Below are 20,192 nucleotides of genomic sequence, written 5' to 3' on the forward strand. Positions count from 1 at the left end.
ATAATAGTAAAATGTAAGTCCTAGGTTAATCAAAGTTACTTAATATACATGTACCAACTAACCAATGTCTATATTCTGTATATACATTCAGTTCTCTTAAGAGGTCATGGGACCAGTATGTAGTCCAGACAGAGAAGGTGGGAGAAGCTCATGTTGCTATGTCAAGTGTACTTCAAGACCAAGCCAAGAAAGTTCATGAATTTAGGGACAGGCAAAATGAAAAAAGGAAGAAAATTGAAGATGTTGTCACAGATTCCCAGAAAAAGAAGAAAGATCACTATAATGACGTAATGCGAGTAAGTATGATGTATATTCATAATTGTAGTTATAAAGTGTCTTACACAGTGGATGACGTTATTATAACAATCCATTACCCCATGGAGTAGACCCATTGTTCCACAACACCCCTATACTATCTTCAACTCCAGGCTAGGGAGTATTACAAGCCATTGGAGTAAACCCATTGTTCCACAACACCCCTATAGTACATGTATCTTCATCTCCAGGCTAGGGAGCATACAAGCCTTTGCAGGATTAAATCCTCCATATCCTGTCAGCTTGCCATACAGCTGGTTTGAAAGGGGCACAATCATGGCTCAAATCTTTCCATTTGAAGTCATCCAGATAACAATGGTAGCAGCAAGGCTTGAACCTATAGATAACAAGATTCTTGCTGGTCACTCCTTAAGTTTATAGTCATCAGGACTCCAAGAATGTTATTACAATTTTCTTTATTGCAAGTATGATACAAGTATGATAGATCTTCAGAGTAAGTGCAATAGCCCTTTATACTGCAATAGTGATAGGTATTAGACCTTTGTAATAATACTAATATGATGACTTTGGTAATTTGTTTAGGCCTAATATGTACTTACATACATTCCCGACACAATTGTGTGTAATGTCTCGAAAAGTTGTAAATGTTGATACAAATAATTGGTTTAAACCACCAGTCTTTACTGCTATCAGGAAATAAGCATGTAGTCAACTGTTAAATTGTTTGGTTTAGCTACTATTAATAAGTCAACTGTTAAATTGTTTGGTTTAGTTACTACCAATAAGTCAACTGTTACATTGTTTGGTTTAGTTACTATCAATAAGTCAACTGTTAAATTGTTTGGTTTAGCTATTATCAATAAGTCAACTGTTAAATTGTTTGGTTTAGCTACTACCAATAAGTCAACTGTTAAATTGTTTGGTTTAGCTACTACCAATAAGTCAACTGTTAAATTGTTTGGTTTAGTTACTACCAATAAGTCAACTGTTAAATTGTTTGGTTTAGCTATTATCAATAAGTCAACTGTTAAATTGTTTGGTTTAGTTACTACCAATAAGTCAACTGTTAAATTGTTTGGTTTAGCTACTACCAATAAGTCAACTGTTAAATTGTTTGGTTTAGTTACTACCAATAAGTCAACTGTTAAATTGTTTGGTTTAGCTATTATCAATAAGTCAACTGTTACATTGTTTGGTTTAGTTACTACCAATAAGTCAACTGTTAAATTGTTTGGTTTAGTTACTATCAATAAGTCAACTGTTAAATTGTTTGGTTTAGCTATTATCAATAAGTCAACTGTTACATTGTTTGGTTTAGTTACTATCAATAAGTCAACTGTTAAATTGTTTGGTTTAGCTATTATCAATAAGTCAACTGTTACATTGTTTGGTTTAGCTACTACCAATAAGTCAACTGTTAAATTGTTTGGTTTAGATAGTTATCAATAAGTCAACTGTTAAATTGTTTGGTTTAGCTAGTTACCAATAAGTCAACTGTTAAATTGTTTGGTTTAGCTACTATCAATAAGTCAACTGTTAAATTGTTTGGTTTAGTTAGTTACCAATAAGTCAACTGTTAAATTGTTTGGTTTAGTTAGTTACCAATAAGTCAACTGTTAAATTGTTTGGTTTAGTTAGTTATCAATAAGTCAACTGTTAAATTGTTTGGTTTAGTTACTATCAATAAGTCAACTGTTAAATTGTTTGGTTTAGCTACTACCAATAAGTCAACTGTTAAATTGTTTGGTTTAGTTACTACCAATAAGTCAACTGTTAAATTGTTTGGTTTAGCTAGTTACCAATAAGTCAACTGTTACATTGTTTGGTTTAGGGAAGAGGTCCATTTCAAGTTGCCGGTACCGCGGGCGGTTGCCGCGGGAAACACACCTTTACCGCGGTAACAGCGGTACCGGGTTCAGCTGTCAGTAATGAGCTTGTATGTACACGGGAAACTGACGTTACCGGGACCACTACATTATCTCCATAGTCTTTTGTGTGGCATGTCCTTTGATTATTCCGACAACACCTAAATTCATTATTCATGAGAGAACAATAGATCGCAAACATGTCGCACACGATGCTATTCGGAGATGTTTTGCAGGTCCAATGATTTGTCGCATGTTTTTCTTTTCCGAATTCAGTAGACCACCGAACTCAATGGGGACATGGGTGACGTTCAGACACTGAGATTGATGTTCAAAACTGACACAACTTAAACAGGTACCGACATGAACCCTCACGTCACAGTATCGATAAATGATTAAAATAATAATGCCCACTCGCCAAATCGTAAAATGCGAATAAAATCTGCAATTTGCAAGAAGATTTTGGACTCAATTTAATAGTCATGAAACTTGCGAGGACACTTCTGCGACACCAGAAAGTCTATAAGCAATGGCGCGGCGTGTTCATCGATACGAAAATGTGGCGATCAGATCTGTTCACACTAGTAGCTACGTCATGATTACTTCAAGGTCAGTCAGGAGTCATGTTACGTCCCCCTTGCCATGTGCGCTTGGTAAAAGGAAATGAAAACTGCCCTTATAATAAAACGTAACTGCTTTACTTTAGGTTGTACATACTTCAGAAAGGAATATCTGATAAATCATGAGGTTACACGAGACCAAATCGTCGCAGCCATGGCCACCCGAAGACTTTGTGTATGAAATAGTTGCACATTTCGACTGACAAATTTTTGTACATGCCTTTTTTTCTACTCGCGTGTACATGTACATCATGTGTGTCTAATACTGTTTTATTGTCATAACTATTTGATTTCGGTCACACCTCTCAACTAAAGACTAATTGCTGGACAATTAATTAGTCGTTTACAACCTCTTACTACACTTTGATACGGAGGGTTTAATTATATGAGTATGTGGTCCGTTTCACACTATGTTCCTTAGGCACACTCAAATAATACATTATATCAATTAACACGCGGCATTCACCTTGATGCACCTTTTTATTGCCCTATGCCGCCCAATATTTTTTTTGTACCAAACGTCGATGGGGATGGTTTTAATAACGATATGAAAACGTAGTGTCGTATCGACTGGTATTCTTCGAATAAATCACCCGTTTCGACTGACATTTTTCGTGCATGTCTTTTTTTGTACTCGCTTGACAATGTACATGTAGATGTACATCATTTGTTTCTAAAACTTTTTTTATCGTCATAACTTCTCAACTAAAGACTAATTGTTGTCACCATAGACTGTCGTATTTTTAACAAAGCCTGCTGTTCCACTATTCGATCACACTGCATGCACGCTGCGATCGAAGAATGAAAGCAGTTGTGTCTGACTTTTCATCACAAATTGATTTATGTTCCAATAAACTTGATTTGTATGGCAATGTTTATTCTTGACTCGAAATCGTCTGATGATTTTTAACGTACGTCGCAGCATGGATGTATTAGTGAGACATCCATGGTCGCAGTTAACCAATTGTAACATTACTTGCAGTGAATTTATACGATCATATAAAACGAGCATATTTTTACCCCTACCATAAACGTTTGGCTTATACACATCTATATTATCTTTATTATCGCCATTTTATTGTATTCTCATAGAACCATAGACAGTAACTTTTTACTGTCTAAAAACTCTTTGTATTGAGGAAGAAACCGAGGTTCCCGCGGTTCCCGCGGGACCGACCAGAAACAACGATCTGATTAATATTCAGGTACCCTATTCACACTGAATTCATTATGCCATGTCAAGCGGTAATGAGTTTCTCATGAATATGCACGGTAACAAAGCGGTAAAACCGCCGGCGGTACGGGAGGGTTTGGATTCCCGCGGGAACCGCCTGCGGTACCGGCAACTTGAAATGGACTTCTTCCCTTAGCTAGTTATCAATAAGTCAACTGTTAAATTGTTTGGTTTAGCTACTACCAATAAGTCAACTGTTAAATTGTTTGGTTTAGCTACTATCAATAAGTCAACTGTTAAATTGTCTGGTTTAGCTACTACCAATAAGTCAACTGTTAAATTGTTTGGTTTAGCTACTATCAATAAGTCAACTGTTACATTGTTTGGTTTAGCTATTATCAATAAGTCAACTGTTAAATTGTTTGGTTTAGATAGTTATCAATAAGTCAACTGTTAAATTGTCTGGTTTAGTTAGTTATCAATAAGTCAACTGTTAAATTGTTTGGTTTAGCTACTGCCAATAAATAGAAAACTGAAAGTTGTCATTACAATTACCCTTGACGATGTGTCATTTGTATAGTTTGTAGAATGGTAGAATGAAGAAGTATGTTTGGAAAGAAGAATACATGTCTTATCATTATAACTCAAGTCATATTGACATTAATATTTAATTTTAGTTTCAATTCCAGTTTCAATACAAACAAATCAGACATTATTACATTGTTATGTTTATTTAATTATTTCCAAACAAAAAATTAACACCTAAAATAAAAACAACGTATAATACAATGTAATATAAACACTTAAACTTGAGTGAAAAGTGAAAACACATAATTTGACCAAGTAAAGTCTTAAAACATGGCATAGCGCTAACAATATCAATTGATGAATTTCTCTGTACAGTAAAACACCTCATGCTTCTAATTACAGGCGAGTATTTACTAACATATGTGCAACTTTACCTCTCCTTAAAAAGAGTCTGATTCCGTAAATTTCTAGTTATAGCACAGTCTAATTTGACTGATGCCTCCATTGTAAAATTCTAGTTATAGCACAGAGTCTTATTTCACTGATGTCTCCATTGTAAAATTCTAGTTATAGCACAGAGTCTTATTTCACTGATGTCTCCATTGTAAAATTCTAGTTATAGCAGTCTTATTTCACTGATGCCTCCATTGTAAAATTCTAGTTATAGCACACAGTCTTATTTCACTGATGCCTCCATTGTAAAATTCTAGTTATAGCACACAGTCTTATTTCACTGATGTCTCCATTGTAAAATTCTAGTTACTGATGTCTCCATTGTAAAATTCTAGTTATAGCAGAGTCTTATTTCACTGATGTCTCCATTGTAAAATTCTAGTTATAGCACACAGTCTTATTTCACTGATGCCTCCATTGTAAAATTCTAGTTATAGCAGAGTCTTATTTCACTGATGTCTCCATTGTAAAATTCTAGTTATAGCACACAGTCTTATTTCACTGATGTCTCCATTGTAAAATTCTAGTTATAGCACACAGTCTTATTTCACTGATGCCTCCATTGTAAAATTCTAGTTATAGCACAGAGTCTTATTTCACTGATGCCTCCATTGTAAAATTCTAGTTATAGCACAGTCTTATTTCACTGATGTCTCCATTGTAAAATTCTAGTTATAGCACACAGTCTTATTTCACTGATGCCTCCATTGTAAAATTCTAGTTATAGCAGAGTCTTATTTCACTGATGTCTCCATTGTAAAATTCTAGTTATAGCACAGAGTCTTATTTCACTGATGTCTCCATTGTAAAATTCTAGTTATAGCACACAGTCTAATTTGACTGATGCCTCCATTGTAAAATTCTAGTTATAGCACAGAGTCTTATTTCACTGATGTCTCCATTATAAAATTCTAGTTATAGCACACAGTCTAATTTGACTGATGTCTCCATTGTAAAATTCTAGTTATAGCACACAGTCTAATTTGACTGATGTCTCCATTGTAAAATTCTAGTTATAGCACACAGTCTTATTTCACTGATGTCTCCATTGTAAAATTCTAGTTATAGCACACAGTCTTATTTCACTGATGTCTCCATTGTAAAATTCTACTTATAGCACAGAGTCTTATTTCACTGATGTCTCCATAGTAAAAACATCAATAAAATATACTGTAATAATAAGTTCTTGTATCATGACCAAGAGTTCTAATTACTTGCCATGTACAAGAAATGTTTTACCTGTTTATTAGGTTGTTACTTGTAATTAGAGTCCTTGGTTGTGTGATACAAGAACAAAGTGTTATGTTTTACCAACCTGACAAAAGTATTTAAGAGTACCTACTTATGTTGTGTGCTTAATATACATGTTGGTATTGTATACAGAATTAAGCCATTTGTATTCATATCTAAGTTTTGGTTTAGTGCAGGTACATATTTTTATTATTTTATGATTGTCGTGGTGATAAATATGACATCAAGTACCAATAAGGAATGACAACTTTGATTCATAGATACCAGACCAAATGAGGAAATGAATTTGACTGGTTGATGTAACTGAATGTTATACATTTGACTGGTTGATGTAACTGAATGTTATAAATTTGACTGGTTGATGTAACTGAATGTTATAAATTTGACTGGTTGATGTAACTGAATGTTATAAATTTGACTGGTTGATGTAACTGAATGTTATAAATTTGACTGGTTGATGTAACTGAATGTTATAAATTTGACTGGTTGATGTAACTGAATGTTATACATATATTACATAGGAATAGTTGCAGTCCCTTTGACGCTCACAGAAAACATATTCTGCTCTGTTTATGACAGTTGTTCATTACAGGATTATTTTCTTTACTTCTGTAAAAATGATAACTTGATGAGAAAAGAAGGGAAAAGAGTCAATCTCACCATAGATGTACGGTGTACAAGGCACACTATTAAATACATCCATGATATCATATAAACCAATGACTGATTGGATATTAAACACAGACAAAAACCTTCTCCATAGTATCATTACCTTAATTCGACACTCTAAGCTTCACATGTTTACATACAGTGAGTTACTCTTGTTAAAGTTTGATTTCAAGTTGCCATGGTGAGGTGCTTATTATTCACATGGCTTCCAAGTTGCCATGGCGAGGTGCTTATTACTCATCATGGTTTCCAAGTTGCCATGGATTTTCATGCAGGGCTTCAACAATTAATTATTTAGTAATACATTGTACTGTAGATAGATGCAGTGTAGTTTTCTCCTACTATACCAATGTGACTACATTGTAATTTTTCTCCTTTTGACTTATCCCAATTTTAGCTTTGTTGTCATGGAAACACATCAGTGAGACATTATTAGTAGATTTATGAGGTAGTATATCCTATTGAACTTTTCCTTCATGAAACAAATTGACAATTTAGTTCTTTCATAGTTATTTTCACTTGACAAGCCCAGTTTAGTTACTAGACATTTTAATTTTCTTGAAATTGTGTAGGTGTAAAAAAAAGACACAACTGTATGACTTGTACATGAAACCAAAAGCCATGATGCTATCTTGTACTTTCAGTACTTGCAATTTGTGTTTGCATGTGTGAACTTTATTTTACTGGAATATTTCATTTTGTAGCAATTGGATATCAGTGTTTGATGTTTGACAAATTAAACTTCTTGTTCAGGAAGTGAATTCTGAAATATCTATTCACAGGAGGTAGATTTCAGTAGAATACAGACAGAAAAAGATACTGACATTACAAGAGAATGGTTCTGACAAACTAGTCTACATGTATGTTTCTGATATCTAGAGAATGTTATGATAAAACACAACTGAAATCTAATGAGGCATAAAAAATAAAAATTGTGTTGTTCCGATTACATTCAATTTTAATATAGGTGGGGTAGGTAGATTTTTTATTATATTTTATTACATTTTTTTTTGTGTGAGTCTCTAGTTCAGGTTTTCCATTGTTTTCTAAATGGTCTCTGTGTTGTTTATTTCTTCCTATCAGATGTACAGCCATTACAGATTGGAAGAATAGTTTTATATTGTCTTTCTAAGTTGATGTCAGTTTCTGCACCCACTATTTCTTGCGAGACTTCATGATTTTCGCAATTTTATTATTTTTCTCGAATATGTTAAAAAAAAGTTTAGGGTCGGCATGAAAAACTAGGTGGGGTTGGGTAACTGGAACCAAACAACTTTTTTTATTTGGCCTAAGCATGTTATTAAATTTCAGTAATATACATGCTACATTTCTATTATAACGCCAATTTAAATTAAACAAATTTGCCATTTCCTTTCCTCAGTGACAGAAATTACCACCAGAGGGCGCTATTCAATGGATGACTACATTAAAGTGCATTGTATGAGATTCAATACCTGCATTGCTTACGGTCATTGCACTTTGAGTTGTAGTTCCTGCAGTGATTGCCAAGTCATTGTATTTTGAGTTGCAATACCTACAGCTTTCCAAGTCATTGTATTTTGACTTGAGTTGCAGTTCCTGCATTGCTTACAGTCATTGCCATACCCACATTGCATACTACATGTAAGTCATTTCATTTTGAGTTGCTGTACCCATAGTGATTATCAAGTCATTGTATATTAGGTTGCAGTACCCACTTTGCTTGCCAAGTCATTGTATTTTGAGTTGCAATACAGGCATTGCATACTAAGTCATTTCATTTTGTGTTGCTGTACCCACAGTAATTGCCAATTAAGTCATTGTATATTAGGTTGCAGTATCCACATTGCTTACCAAGTCATTGTATTTTGAGGTGCAATATCCCCATTGCAAGTTTTTGTTATTCTAGAATAGTTCATCAGTATTGTGCAACTATCTGTGATGACTTTTGTGTTATAATTGCAGTGTAAGAAAGCATATGAAAAATCCTGCAGAGAAGCTGACCAAGCAGAAGATGTTGCATTGAAGTCCAGATTTACTGTTGAACAAAAACAACTAGAAAAGGTAGAATTTAACTTTTATACATAGTTTTTTAGTACAACTGAAATTCTAAGGTTGAGTAGTGCATGGAAAAATGTCTGTCTGTCTGTCTGTCTGTCTGTCTGTCTGTCTGCCTGCCTGTGTGTGTGTGTGTGTGTGTGTGTGTGTGTGTGTGTGTGTGTGTGTGTGTGTGTGTAAACAACTTAAAAAATCAAAAACTGCTGGACCGATTGCCATGATATTTGGTGGGTGTATTACCTTTGATGTCTAGTTGGAAAATTGTTCAAATCAAAATGATCTTACCACTGCACCGGTGTGATATGGGAAAAATGTGATTTTTGGTTTAAAAAACACTTCAAAAACTACATTTGCACTGAGCAGATCTGTCTGAAATTTGGTGGGAACGTTCTTAGGGGTGCTAAGTAGATAAAGAATTGTTCACTACATGATGACCCCATCAGTGATATACAAATTAGGCTAGAAATATGTGTTTTTGGTCAAAAATCTATGATTCCAAAACTACCTAGCAGATTAGGCTGAAATTTAATAGGAATGTAATATTGTGTAGATGAAAGTGTATTCACAACATGATCCCATTGGCGATATGCAAATTAGGTCTAAAAATCTCATCTCTTGGGAATGTTTCTAAAGGTGTTATTCAGCAGATATTGTTCAAGACAAATTGACACAACTGGTCATAGCAACCATGACCATTTGGCATTTATTGCAAAGATAACTACAGGGATTGGTTAGGCAAGTGAATAATCATTCCAATTAGTGTGCAAATATGCCTAGCAACAAGACCAAACCCATAGCAACCATCAAGTGATGGTGTATATTGCAAAGATAAAAAACTTCTCTGTCAGTTTTGTCTATCAAATTGAATATTGATAACTGTGTTCTGACTAAAATGTAAGATGAAAATCTGTGATTCGTGCAGTTTTGTTTTCTGATATTGTTAATTTTGATCTGGAACTCATATTTTTGTGCTGCATATCTGTCAGTATATCAAAATATTTTTAGAGGATATATATTATTCATGGTTCCAAGAATGAACAGGATAATAAAATTAACCCTAAATAATTAAATCATTATCAAGGTCTATAGTAGATGGATCCAAACATTACATTCATTTCCAATTTACCATTCCATAGTAACTTTATTTTACTGTTCAAGATATTTGATGTAATGACTATGTACATGTACTGGTAGTTCCTATGTACATATACTGGTAGTTCCTATGTACATGTACTGGTAGTTCCTATGTACATGTACTGGTAGTTCCTATGTACATGTACTGGTAATTCCTATGTACGTGTACTGGTAGTTCCTATGTACATGTACTGGTAGTTCCTTTGTACGTGTACTGGTAGTTCCTATGTACATGTACTGGTAGTTCCTATGTACGTGTACTGGTAGTTCCTATGTACATGTACTGGTAGTTCCTATGCACATGTACTGGTAGTTCCTTTGTACATGTACTGGTAGTTCCTATGTACATGTGCTGGTAGTTCCTATGTACATGTACTGGTAGTTCCTATGTACATGTACTGGTAGTTCCTATGTACATGTACTGGTAGTTCCTATGTACATGTACTGGTAGTTCCTATGTACATGTACTGGTAGTTCCTTTGTACATGTACTGGTAGTTCCTATGTACATGTACTGGTAGTTCCTATGTACGTGTACTTGTAGTTCCTATGCACATGTACTGGTAGTTCCTTTGTACATGTACTGGTAGTTCCTATGTGCATGTACTGGTAGTTCCTATGTACATGTACTGGTAGTTCCTATGTACATGTACTGGTAGTTCCTATGTACATGTACTGGTAGTTCCTATGTACGTGTACTTGTAGTTCCTATGTACGTGTACTGGTAGTTCCTTTGTACATGTACTGGTAGTTCCTATGTGCATGTACTGGTAGTTCCTATGTACATGTACTGGTAGTTCCTATGTACATGTACTGGTAGTTCCTATGTACATGTACTGGTAGTTCCTATGTACATGTACTGGTAGTTCCTATGTACATGTACTGGTAGTTCCTATGTACATGTACTGGTAGTTCCTATGTACATGTGCTGGTAGTTCCTATGTACATGTACTGGTAGTTCCTATGTACATGTACTGGTAGTTCCTATGTACATGTACTGGTAGTTCCTATGTACATGTACTGGTAGTTCCTATGTACATGTGCTGGTAGTTCCTATGTACATGTGCTGGTAGTTCCTATGTACATGTACTGGTAGTTCCTATGTACATGTACTGGTAGTTCCTATGTACATGTACTGGTAGTTCCTATGTACATGTACTGGTAGTTCCTTTGTACATGTACTGGTAGTTCCTTTGTACATGTACTGGTTGTTCCTATGTACATGTACTGGTAGTTCCTATGTACATGTGCTGGTAGTTCCTATGTACATGTGCTGGTAGTTCCTATGTACATGTACTGGTAGTTCCTATGTACATGTACTGGTAGTTCCTATGTACGTGTACTTGTAGTTCCTATGTACATGTGCTGGTAGTTCCTATGTACATGTACTGGTAGTTCCTATGTACATGTACTGGTAGTTCCTATGTACATGTACTGGTAGTTCCTATGTACATGTATATGGTAGTTCCTATGTACATGTACTGGTAGTTCCTATGTACATGTACTGGTAGTTCCTATGTACATGTATATGGTAGTTCCTATGTACATGTACTGGTAGTTCCTATGTACATGTACTGGTAGTTCCTATGTACATGTACTGGTAGTTCCTATGTACATGTACTGGTAGTTCCTATGTACATGTACTGGTAGTTCCTTTGTACATGTACTGGTAGTTTCTATGTACATGTACTGGTAGTTCCTATGTACATGTACTGGTAGTTCCTATGTGCATGTACTGGTAGTTCCTATGTACATGTACTGGTAGTTCCTATGTACAAGTGCTGGTAGTTCCTATGTACATGTACTGGTAGTTCCTTTGTACATGTACTGGTAGTTTCTATGTACATGTACTGGTAGTTCCTATGTACATGTACTGGTAGTTCCTATGTACATGTACTGGTTGTTCCTATGTACATGTACTGGTAGTTCCTATGTACATGTGCTGGTAGTTCCTATGTACATGTGCTGGTAGTTCCTATGTACATGTACTGGTAGTTCCTATGTACATGTACTGGTAGTTCCTATGTACGTGTACTTGTAGTTCCTATGTACATGTGCTGGTAGTTCCTATGTACATGTACTGGTAGTTCCTATGTACATGTACTGGTAGTTCCTATGTACATGTACTGGTAGTTCCTATGTACATGTACTGGTAGTTCCTATGTACATGTACTGGTAGTTCCTATGTACATGTACTGGTAGTTCCTATGTACATGTATATGGTAGTTCCTATGTACATGTACTGGTAGTTCCTATGTACATGTACTGGTAGTTCCTATGTACATGTATATGGTAGTTCCTATGTACATGTACTGGTAGTTCCTATGTACATGTACTGGTAGTTCCTATGTACATGTACTGGTAGTTCCTATGTACATGTATATGGTAGTTCCTATGTACATGTACTGGTAGTTCCTATGTACATGTACTGGTAGTTCCTATGTACATGTATATGGTAGTTCCTATGTACATGTACTGGTAGTTCCTATGTACATGTACTGGTAGTTCCTATGTACATGTACTGGTAGTTCCTATGTACATGTACTGATAGTTCCTATGTACATGTACTGGTAGTTCCTATGTACATGTACTGGTAGTTCCTATGTACATGTACGGGTAATTCATATGTACTAGTAGTTCAAAGTTTAACAGACTTTGAGTGACTGGTGTTCATTAATTCTGATCTTTTTATTTGCAGTTAAATAACAAAAGAGATAAAGCTAAGTTACAATCTGAACAAGCAGGTAAGGAGACAACCTTTAAATTCATGTATGGAAATAATTTTAAAAAGTGTAACATTGATTTAAGTTTATCATATGTTTTGTTTTCTCAACATATTGTTGAATCTAAAATATATAATGGCCATTTGTAATGTTGACCATTTATGACATTATATACAAAACCAAAATGTCAAAACATTTATGGCATTATTTTTATTATGATATCTTAAAATAAAAAGGCAATGTCTTTCCCAATGCTCAATTTTTGGATGTATGAGTACTTTCACTGTTCCAAGTTGAAGGCCAGAGCAGGCAGTTACACTTAATAATCATATTGGCTAATCTTTAGACTCGTGGAAAGTGAAATTGATGTGTCAGACAGCATGTACCTTTTAACATATGAAACAATATGAAATTAGTTCCATTCCTGTTAGGCCTAAAAAAAAATGTGTGGTTTCGATTACGTTCAACTTTAGAATAGGTGGGGGTGGGTAGTTTCTAGTTCAGGTAATATGTTTTCCATCGTTTTCGATATGGTCTCTGTGTTATTGGTTTCTTCTCATCAGATGTACAACCATTACAGATTGGAAGAACAGTTTGATATTGTCTTTTGAAGTTGATGTCAGTTTCTGCATCTGTTATTTCTCCCAAGACTTCATAATTTTCGTGAATTTTATTTTATTTTTTCTCAAATACGTAAAAAGATGTTTAGGGCCGTCAGTTAAAAAGTAGGTGGGGTCGGGTAACCGGAACCAAACATTTTTTTTAGGCCTAAGCTGGAGCACAGAAATGACATGGGACAGTTTTAGCGACGATCAACAAATAAAAGGTATTTTTATAAAGTTTGAGTTTTGGAGATTCATTTCATGATTTCACATCACATATATTCCACTTGTTTGCCAAGACACAACAAATTTTAATGTTTTTTAGTCCCCACCGGACGAAGTCCGGACGGGGACTTTATATTGGTTTGGACCGTATGTCCGTCCGTCCGTCCGTTCGTCCGTCTGCATCCGTTTCTTGGAGTTGCCTGGGCCGATTTTTTTCAAACTTGTTACAGGGGCAACATACTATGGCATACATATGCACGTCAATTTGTTTTATGATACGATCCAATATGGCCGCCTAGCAGCCATTTTGTTTGCGAATTTTCCCTGTCCAAAGCCATAACTCAGACATGCGTGAACAGATCTCATTTAAAGTTGCTATTAGGACAGTGTTATACGACATACATGTCCATATTCGTTGTTGCCGTGATATGATCCAATATGGCTGCCTGGCAGCCATTTTGTTTGCGAATTTTCCATGTCCAAAGCCATAACTCAGACATGCTTGAACAGATCTCATTCAAAGTTGGTATTAGCACAGTGTTCTATGACATGTATGTGCATATCCATTTTCGTCGTGATACAATCCAATATGGCTGCCTAGCAGCCATTTTGTTTGCGAATTTTCCATGTCCAAAGCCATAACTCAGTCATGCTTGAACAGATCTCGTTCAAAGTTGGTATTAGGACAGTGTTCTATGATTTACATGTGCATATTCATTGTTGTCGTGATACAATCCAATATGGCTGCCTGGCAGCCATTTTGTTTGTGAATTTTCCATGTCCAAAGCCATAACTCAGACATGCTTGAACACATCTCATTCAAAGTTGGTATTAGCACAGTGTTCTGTGACAAACGTGCATATTCATTGTTGTCGTGGTACAATTCGATATGGCTGCCTGGCAGCCAATTTGTTGGCGCAGTTTTCATGTCCAAAGCCATAACTCAGACATGCTTGAACAGAGTAGTGATATCAAAAACAAAATGTATGAGGCCAAACAACATTAACCAGGTTTGAAAATGACAACATAAACTGCCAGTTCCTTAAAACCCAATCATAATGGGGACTAATGTCATTTTCAATGACTTGTTCTCTTCTGTTCCCTCAGTGGTCCAGTGTTATATCATGGGTATCAGCAGATATGCATATCTATATAGATGTACAGTGAATATTCATGACTCCTTAGTGCTTATTTCCTTCACATACGTAGTCATGAATATTCATTACTCCATAGTGCTTATTACCTTCAGCTAGTCATGAATATTTGTGACTCATCTGTGCTTATTTCCTTCAGATACATAGTCATGAATATTCAGTGTTCATCTAATACATATGTATGTCTGCTGATACTCATGAAGTAACACTTGTCCACTGAGAGAATGGTAGAGGTGAAAAAACTTTTCAATTTGATGTTTCTTGGCAACCAAGTGAAAACTATGTGATGTGAAATCATGAATTAACTCTCCAGAACCCAAACTTGATGAAAATACTTCCCTTTTCTGAGTGCTTAGAGAACACTGCTATGCTTGTCTCGAATTTGACATTCATTGTGGAAGAGCCAATTACTTCAACCCTTTGCAAACTTAACTGTACTTACCCATGTACTTCTATCGCCATCCTCTCTATGTAATGCATTTCTAATGTATCTTATATCATATTGTATTGTATCATATTGTATCGTATCATATCGTATCATATATTATATCATATTGTATCGTATTATATCGTATCGTATCATATTGTATCATATTGTACTGTATCAAATCATATTGTATCGTATTGTATCATATTATATCATATCGTATTGTATCGTATCATATTGTATCATATTGTATCTTATCATATATTGTATCATATATCACATCGTATCATATTGTATTGTATTGTTTCATATACTGTATTGTATCATATCATATCATATAGTATTGTATCGCATCATGTTGTATCATATCATATCGTATCATATCATATTGTATCATATATTGTATCTTATCATATGATATATATATCATATCGTATCATATTATATATATCATATCATGTATATCATATCATATATATCATATATACTGTATCACGTCACTTCATATCACATCATATCATATCAATTATCACATCATATCATTACCTTTATACAGTATTTGCCTACACAGGGCCATCAATATTTTAAGTTTTGTTTACCTGTTTAGATTCAGCTTATCATAGATCTGTAGAACACTTAGAAGATGCCAGACAGAGATGGGAAAAGGAATTTGCTCAGGGTTGTGTGGTGAGTGTAGAATCTTAAAGTTTACAAAAGTGTGTGTATACACAATACAAATAGCAAAGTATGGAACTAATGAACACAAATTTCAAGAAAATTGCCGCAATACACTATTTAGAGTACCCTTAACAATTCTATATATACATGTACCTGTAGTTTGTTGATTTGTTTTTTTACTTTGTTTGTTGACATTCTCTGTATAGTTATAGAGAATATTTGGTATATGGCTAATTAAGTTACTTTGTTTGCTGACATTCTCTGTATAGTTATAGAGAATATTTGGTATATAGCTAATTAAGTTACTTTGTTTGCTGACATTCTCTGTATAGTTATAGAGAATATTTGGTATATGGCTGATTAAGTTACTTTGTTTGCTGACATTCTCTGTATAGTTATAGAGAATATTTGGTATATGGCTAATTAAGTTACTTTGTTTGTTGACATTCTCTGTATAGTTATAGAGAATATTTGGTATATGGCTGATTAAGTTACTTTGTTTGCTGACATTCTCTGTATAGTTATAGAGAATATTTGGTATATGGCTAATTAAGTTACTTTGTTTGCTGACATTCTCTGTATAGTTATAGAGAATATTTGGTATATGGCTAATTAAGTTACTTTGTTTGCTGACATTCTCTGTATAGTTATAGAGAATATTTGGTATATGGCTGATTAAGTTACTTTGTTTGCTGACATTCTCTGTATAGTTATAGAGAATATTTGGTATATGGCTGATTAAGTTACTTTGTTTGTTGACATTCTCTGTATAGTTATAGAGAATATTTGGTATATGGCTAATTAAGTTACTTTGTTTGCTGACATTCTCTGCATAGTTATAGAGAATATTTGGTATATAGCTAGTTAAGTTACTTTGTTTGCTGACATTCTCTGTATAGTTATAGAGAATATTTGGTATATATCTAGTTAAGTTACTTTGTTTGCTGACATTCTCTGTATAGTTATAGAGAATATTTGGTATATAGCTAATTAAGTTACTTTGTTTGCTGACATTCTCTGTATAGTTATAGAGAATGTTTGGTATATAGCTAATTAAGTTACTTTGTTTGTTGACATTCTCTGTATAGTTATAGAGAATATTTGGTATATAGCTAGTTAAGTTACTTTGTTTGTTGACATTCTCTGTATAGTTATAGAGAATATTTGGTATATGGCTAGTTAAGTTACTTTCTCATATGTAATACTAAGTGAATATTTGACACTCATTAATAAAACACATCTTATGGACTAAGTGAGATTGAAACCTTAATTTGTAATATATTCCTGACCATGAAACCATTCCTAACCTGATCACTAGAGGGAGCTGTTTACTTGAATATTCTAGTAAAATTACTTTTACATCTTCTCTTTTCTATCAGGTTTTTCAAGCATTAGAGGAAGAACGAATTCGATTTCTTAGAAATGAATTATGGATCCAGACCAACATTGGATCAGCATATTGTTGTAAAGATGACAATGTAAGTCAGTTTTATTATAATATTATTAGTCTAGAGTATTTAAAGTGCCTTCCACAATAAAGCATGTTGTGTTCATAATCCTGTATATGTATATGTAATTGTTCCTGGCTCAGATCTACACAACGAACAATCAATTTCTTGGTCGACACCGTGACTTCCATTTCACATGCTTCACATGCATGACTAAAGACACATGTGAGAATAAGTCAACCTTTTTGTTCTGTTTTGACCCTCTAGCATGAGGTAAAATGCTATTGCATGTACCAAGTTTTACCCATTTACAAATAATCCCCCCCCCACCCCACCCCACCCGAGAGACAGAGAATTCAGTCCTGTATACAATTATACGGCTTGGTGTATTGGGGAATCATGTGTCAAACCTTGCCCAAGGACTTAGCTGTTCAATGACAGCAGCAGGACTCAAAGTGACAATGTATAGATTCTGAACAGACAACTATTAACATGTGACCATGATGAATACATTCTAACCAACCAACCAACCAACTCACCCACCCACCCACCCTTCCACCAACAAACCAACCTATCAAACAACTACCCATTCAATCTACCTACTAACCAACCAACAATCCACCCACCCACCCAACCTACCAACCAACCAACCAACCAACCAACCATTGAACCAACCAACCAAGTGCCATATGCTAATAAGTATAGTAGCAATGATATTATATTATATCTTTAGCTGAAATCAACGTGGTGAAATCAACGTGGTGGACTATAACTTGTTACTTGACAGTTTTGTATGAGGAGGTGGGGGACAGTATCCACCAGATAAATCTCATAAATAGTTGAACTTAGTCTATTATTATATTTCTATAGTTTCTGTAAAAGTCTTACCAAAAAGTATGTATGTATGTATGTATGTATGTATGTATGTATGTATGTATGTATGTATGTATGTATGTATGTATGTATGTATGTATGTATGTATGTATGTATGTATGTATGTATGTATGTATGTATGTATGTATGTATGTATGTATGTATGTATGTATGTGTGTGTGTGTCTCTGTGTGTGTGTGTGTGGGTGTGTGTGTGTGTGTGTCTGTCTGTGTGTTTGTGTGTGTGTGTGTGTGTGCGCGCGCGCGTGCGGGTGTACATGCGTGCGTGCATGCGTGTGTGTGTGTGATTTGTTTATATCTGGATATGTAAAACTTCTTGTGTAAGGTTGACAATATCATGACCATATAGTGTAATGTATCATACTTTTAATTGTTTAGAAAATATAATCTAACATTGGTGATTTTTATTTTTTCTAGATGTATGAAGATGTTAGAAAAGTTTTAGAGATGTGTGATGAAAATAAAGACTTAGACCATTTTATTGCTGAAAAAGGAACTGGCTCTAATAAACCAGGTAAGACCATAATATTGTACATGGATGTCTGGCTGTAATAAACCAGGTAAGACCATAATATTGTACACAGATGTCTGACTCTAATAAACCAGGTAAGACCATAATATTGTACACAGAGATGTCTGACTCTAATAAACCAGGTAAGACCATAATATTGTACACAGAGATGTCTGACTCTGATAAACCAGGTAAGACCATAATATTGCTGAGAAAAGAACTGGCTCTAATAAACCAGGTAAGACCATTTTATTGCTGAAAAAGGAACTGGCTCTAATAAACCAGGTAAGACCATAATATTATACACAGATATCTGACTCTGATAAACCAGGTAAGACCATAATATTGTACACAGAGATGTCTGACTCTGATAAACCAGGTAAGACCATAATATTGTACACAGATGTCTGACTCTGATAAACCAGGCTGAGGTAAAACCATACTATTGTACACAGATATCTGACTCTGATAAACCAGGTAAGACCATAATATTGTACACAGAGATATCTGACTCTAATAAACCAGGTAAGACCATTATAATATTGTACACAGATGTCTGACTCTGATAAACCAGGTAAGACCATAATATTGTACACAGATATCTGACTCTGATAAACCAGGTAAGACCATAATATTATACACAGATATCTGACTCTAATAAACCAGGTAAGACCATAATATTGTACACAGATGTCTGACTCTGATAAACCAGGTAAGACCATAATATTGTACACAGACTCTGATAGACCCAGTACAAGGCATTGCACACAAATATCTATATTCAATACTTTACATTCTGGAGTAGACCATTTCAAACATACAGATAGTAGAACATCTATAACAAGGTATTACGAGAGATTCAAATGTAGTTTTATTCTTTGACTATAATTGTTCTAAATAAATAACAAGACAGGAAAACTACTGCAACAGAGACTACAGTTAAAAGTGCATGTTATCAGATAGTTTCATACATGACTTATGGAAACTAAAAGCCATGACACATAGTATAAAAAATGGTTTTTTTTAATGATTTCTTTTTATTAAAATAAAACCAGAACAAAATATGTGGTATAGGGATGCCAAATCACCACTAGTAAGCATTGCAGATAAGAACTAAATTGTCACATGCCATGACGGCAACCTTATCTGTCAAGTTTTGTATTTTGTGTTTCAGCTCAAATTCATTATGCGAACTATTATGAAACCAAAATCAATGCCAGGTCTACTACTAGGGAGGGATCCATTATGAGTAAAAGTCGTCAAATGTCTGCTACATCACGGAGACCACCCGAGCCATTACCCTTACCCAGTAATTCACAGACAATCGGTCCAGGAAGACAAACGCATAATATAGCCATACCACGTGGAACATTGCCAGCAGTTCCTGGACGAAATACCACTCATCAACGACTTATAGATACTGAGATTGGTAAGTCCTGTTTACTGTTTTGTTTTTATATATGTGAAATTATGTTCATGGAATCTTTGTTCATGAATACATATAGATATTGTGTGAAACCTATCT

The 20,192-nt window shown here is 34.7% G+C and overlaps 1 protein-coding gene across 2 annotated transcripts in view; it reads left to right on the top strand.

Annotated features, from left to right (window-relative positions):
* Nucleotides 1–20,192, top strand: part of LOC144447525 (proline-serine-threonine phosphatase-interacting protein 2-like) — a 41,818-nt gene that overhangs the window by 16,866 nt on the left and 4,760 nt on the right. For both annotated transcript variants that reach the window (XM_078137571.1, XM_078137572.1), the window contains exons 4-10: nt 92–296; nt 8,781–8,879; nt 12,705–12,750; nt 15,745–15,824; nt 17,195–17,293; nt 18,574–18,670; nt 19,842–20,096. In XM_078137571.1, coding sequence (XP_077993697.1) covers nt 92–296; nt 8,781–8,879; nt 12,705–12,750; nt 15,745–15,824; nt 17,195–17,293; nt 18,574–18,670; nt 19,842–20,096 — 881 coding nt within the window. The remainder of the gene's footprint in view (nt 1–91; nt 297–8,780; nt 8,880–12,704; nt 12,751–15,744; nt 15,825–17,194; nt 17,294–18,573; nt 18,671–19,841; nt 20,097–20,192) is intronic.

This window comes from Glandiceps talaboti, chromosome 16 (genome assembly GCF_964340395.1).
Source record: "Glandiceps talaboti chromosome 16, keGlaTala1.1, whole genome shotgun sequence".
Classification (NCBI taxonomy): Eukaryota; Metazoa; Hemichordata; class Enteropneusta; family Spengelidae; genus Glandiceps; species Glandiceps talaboti.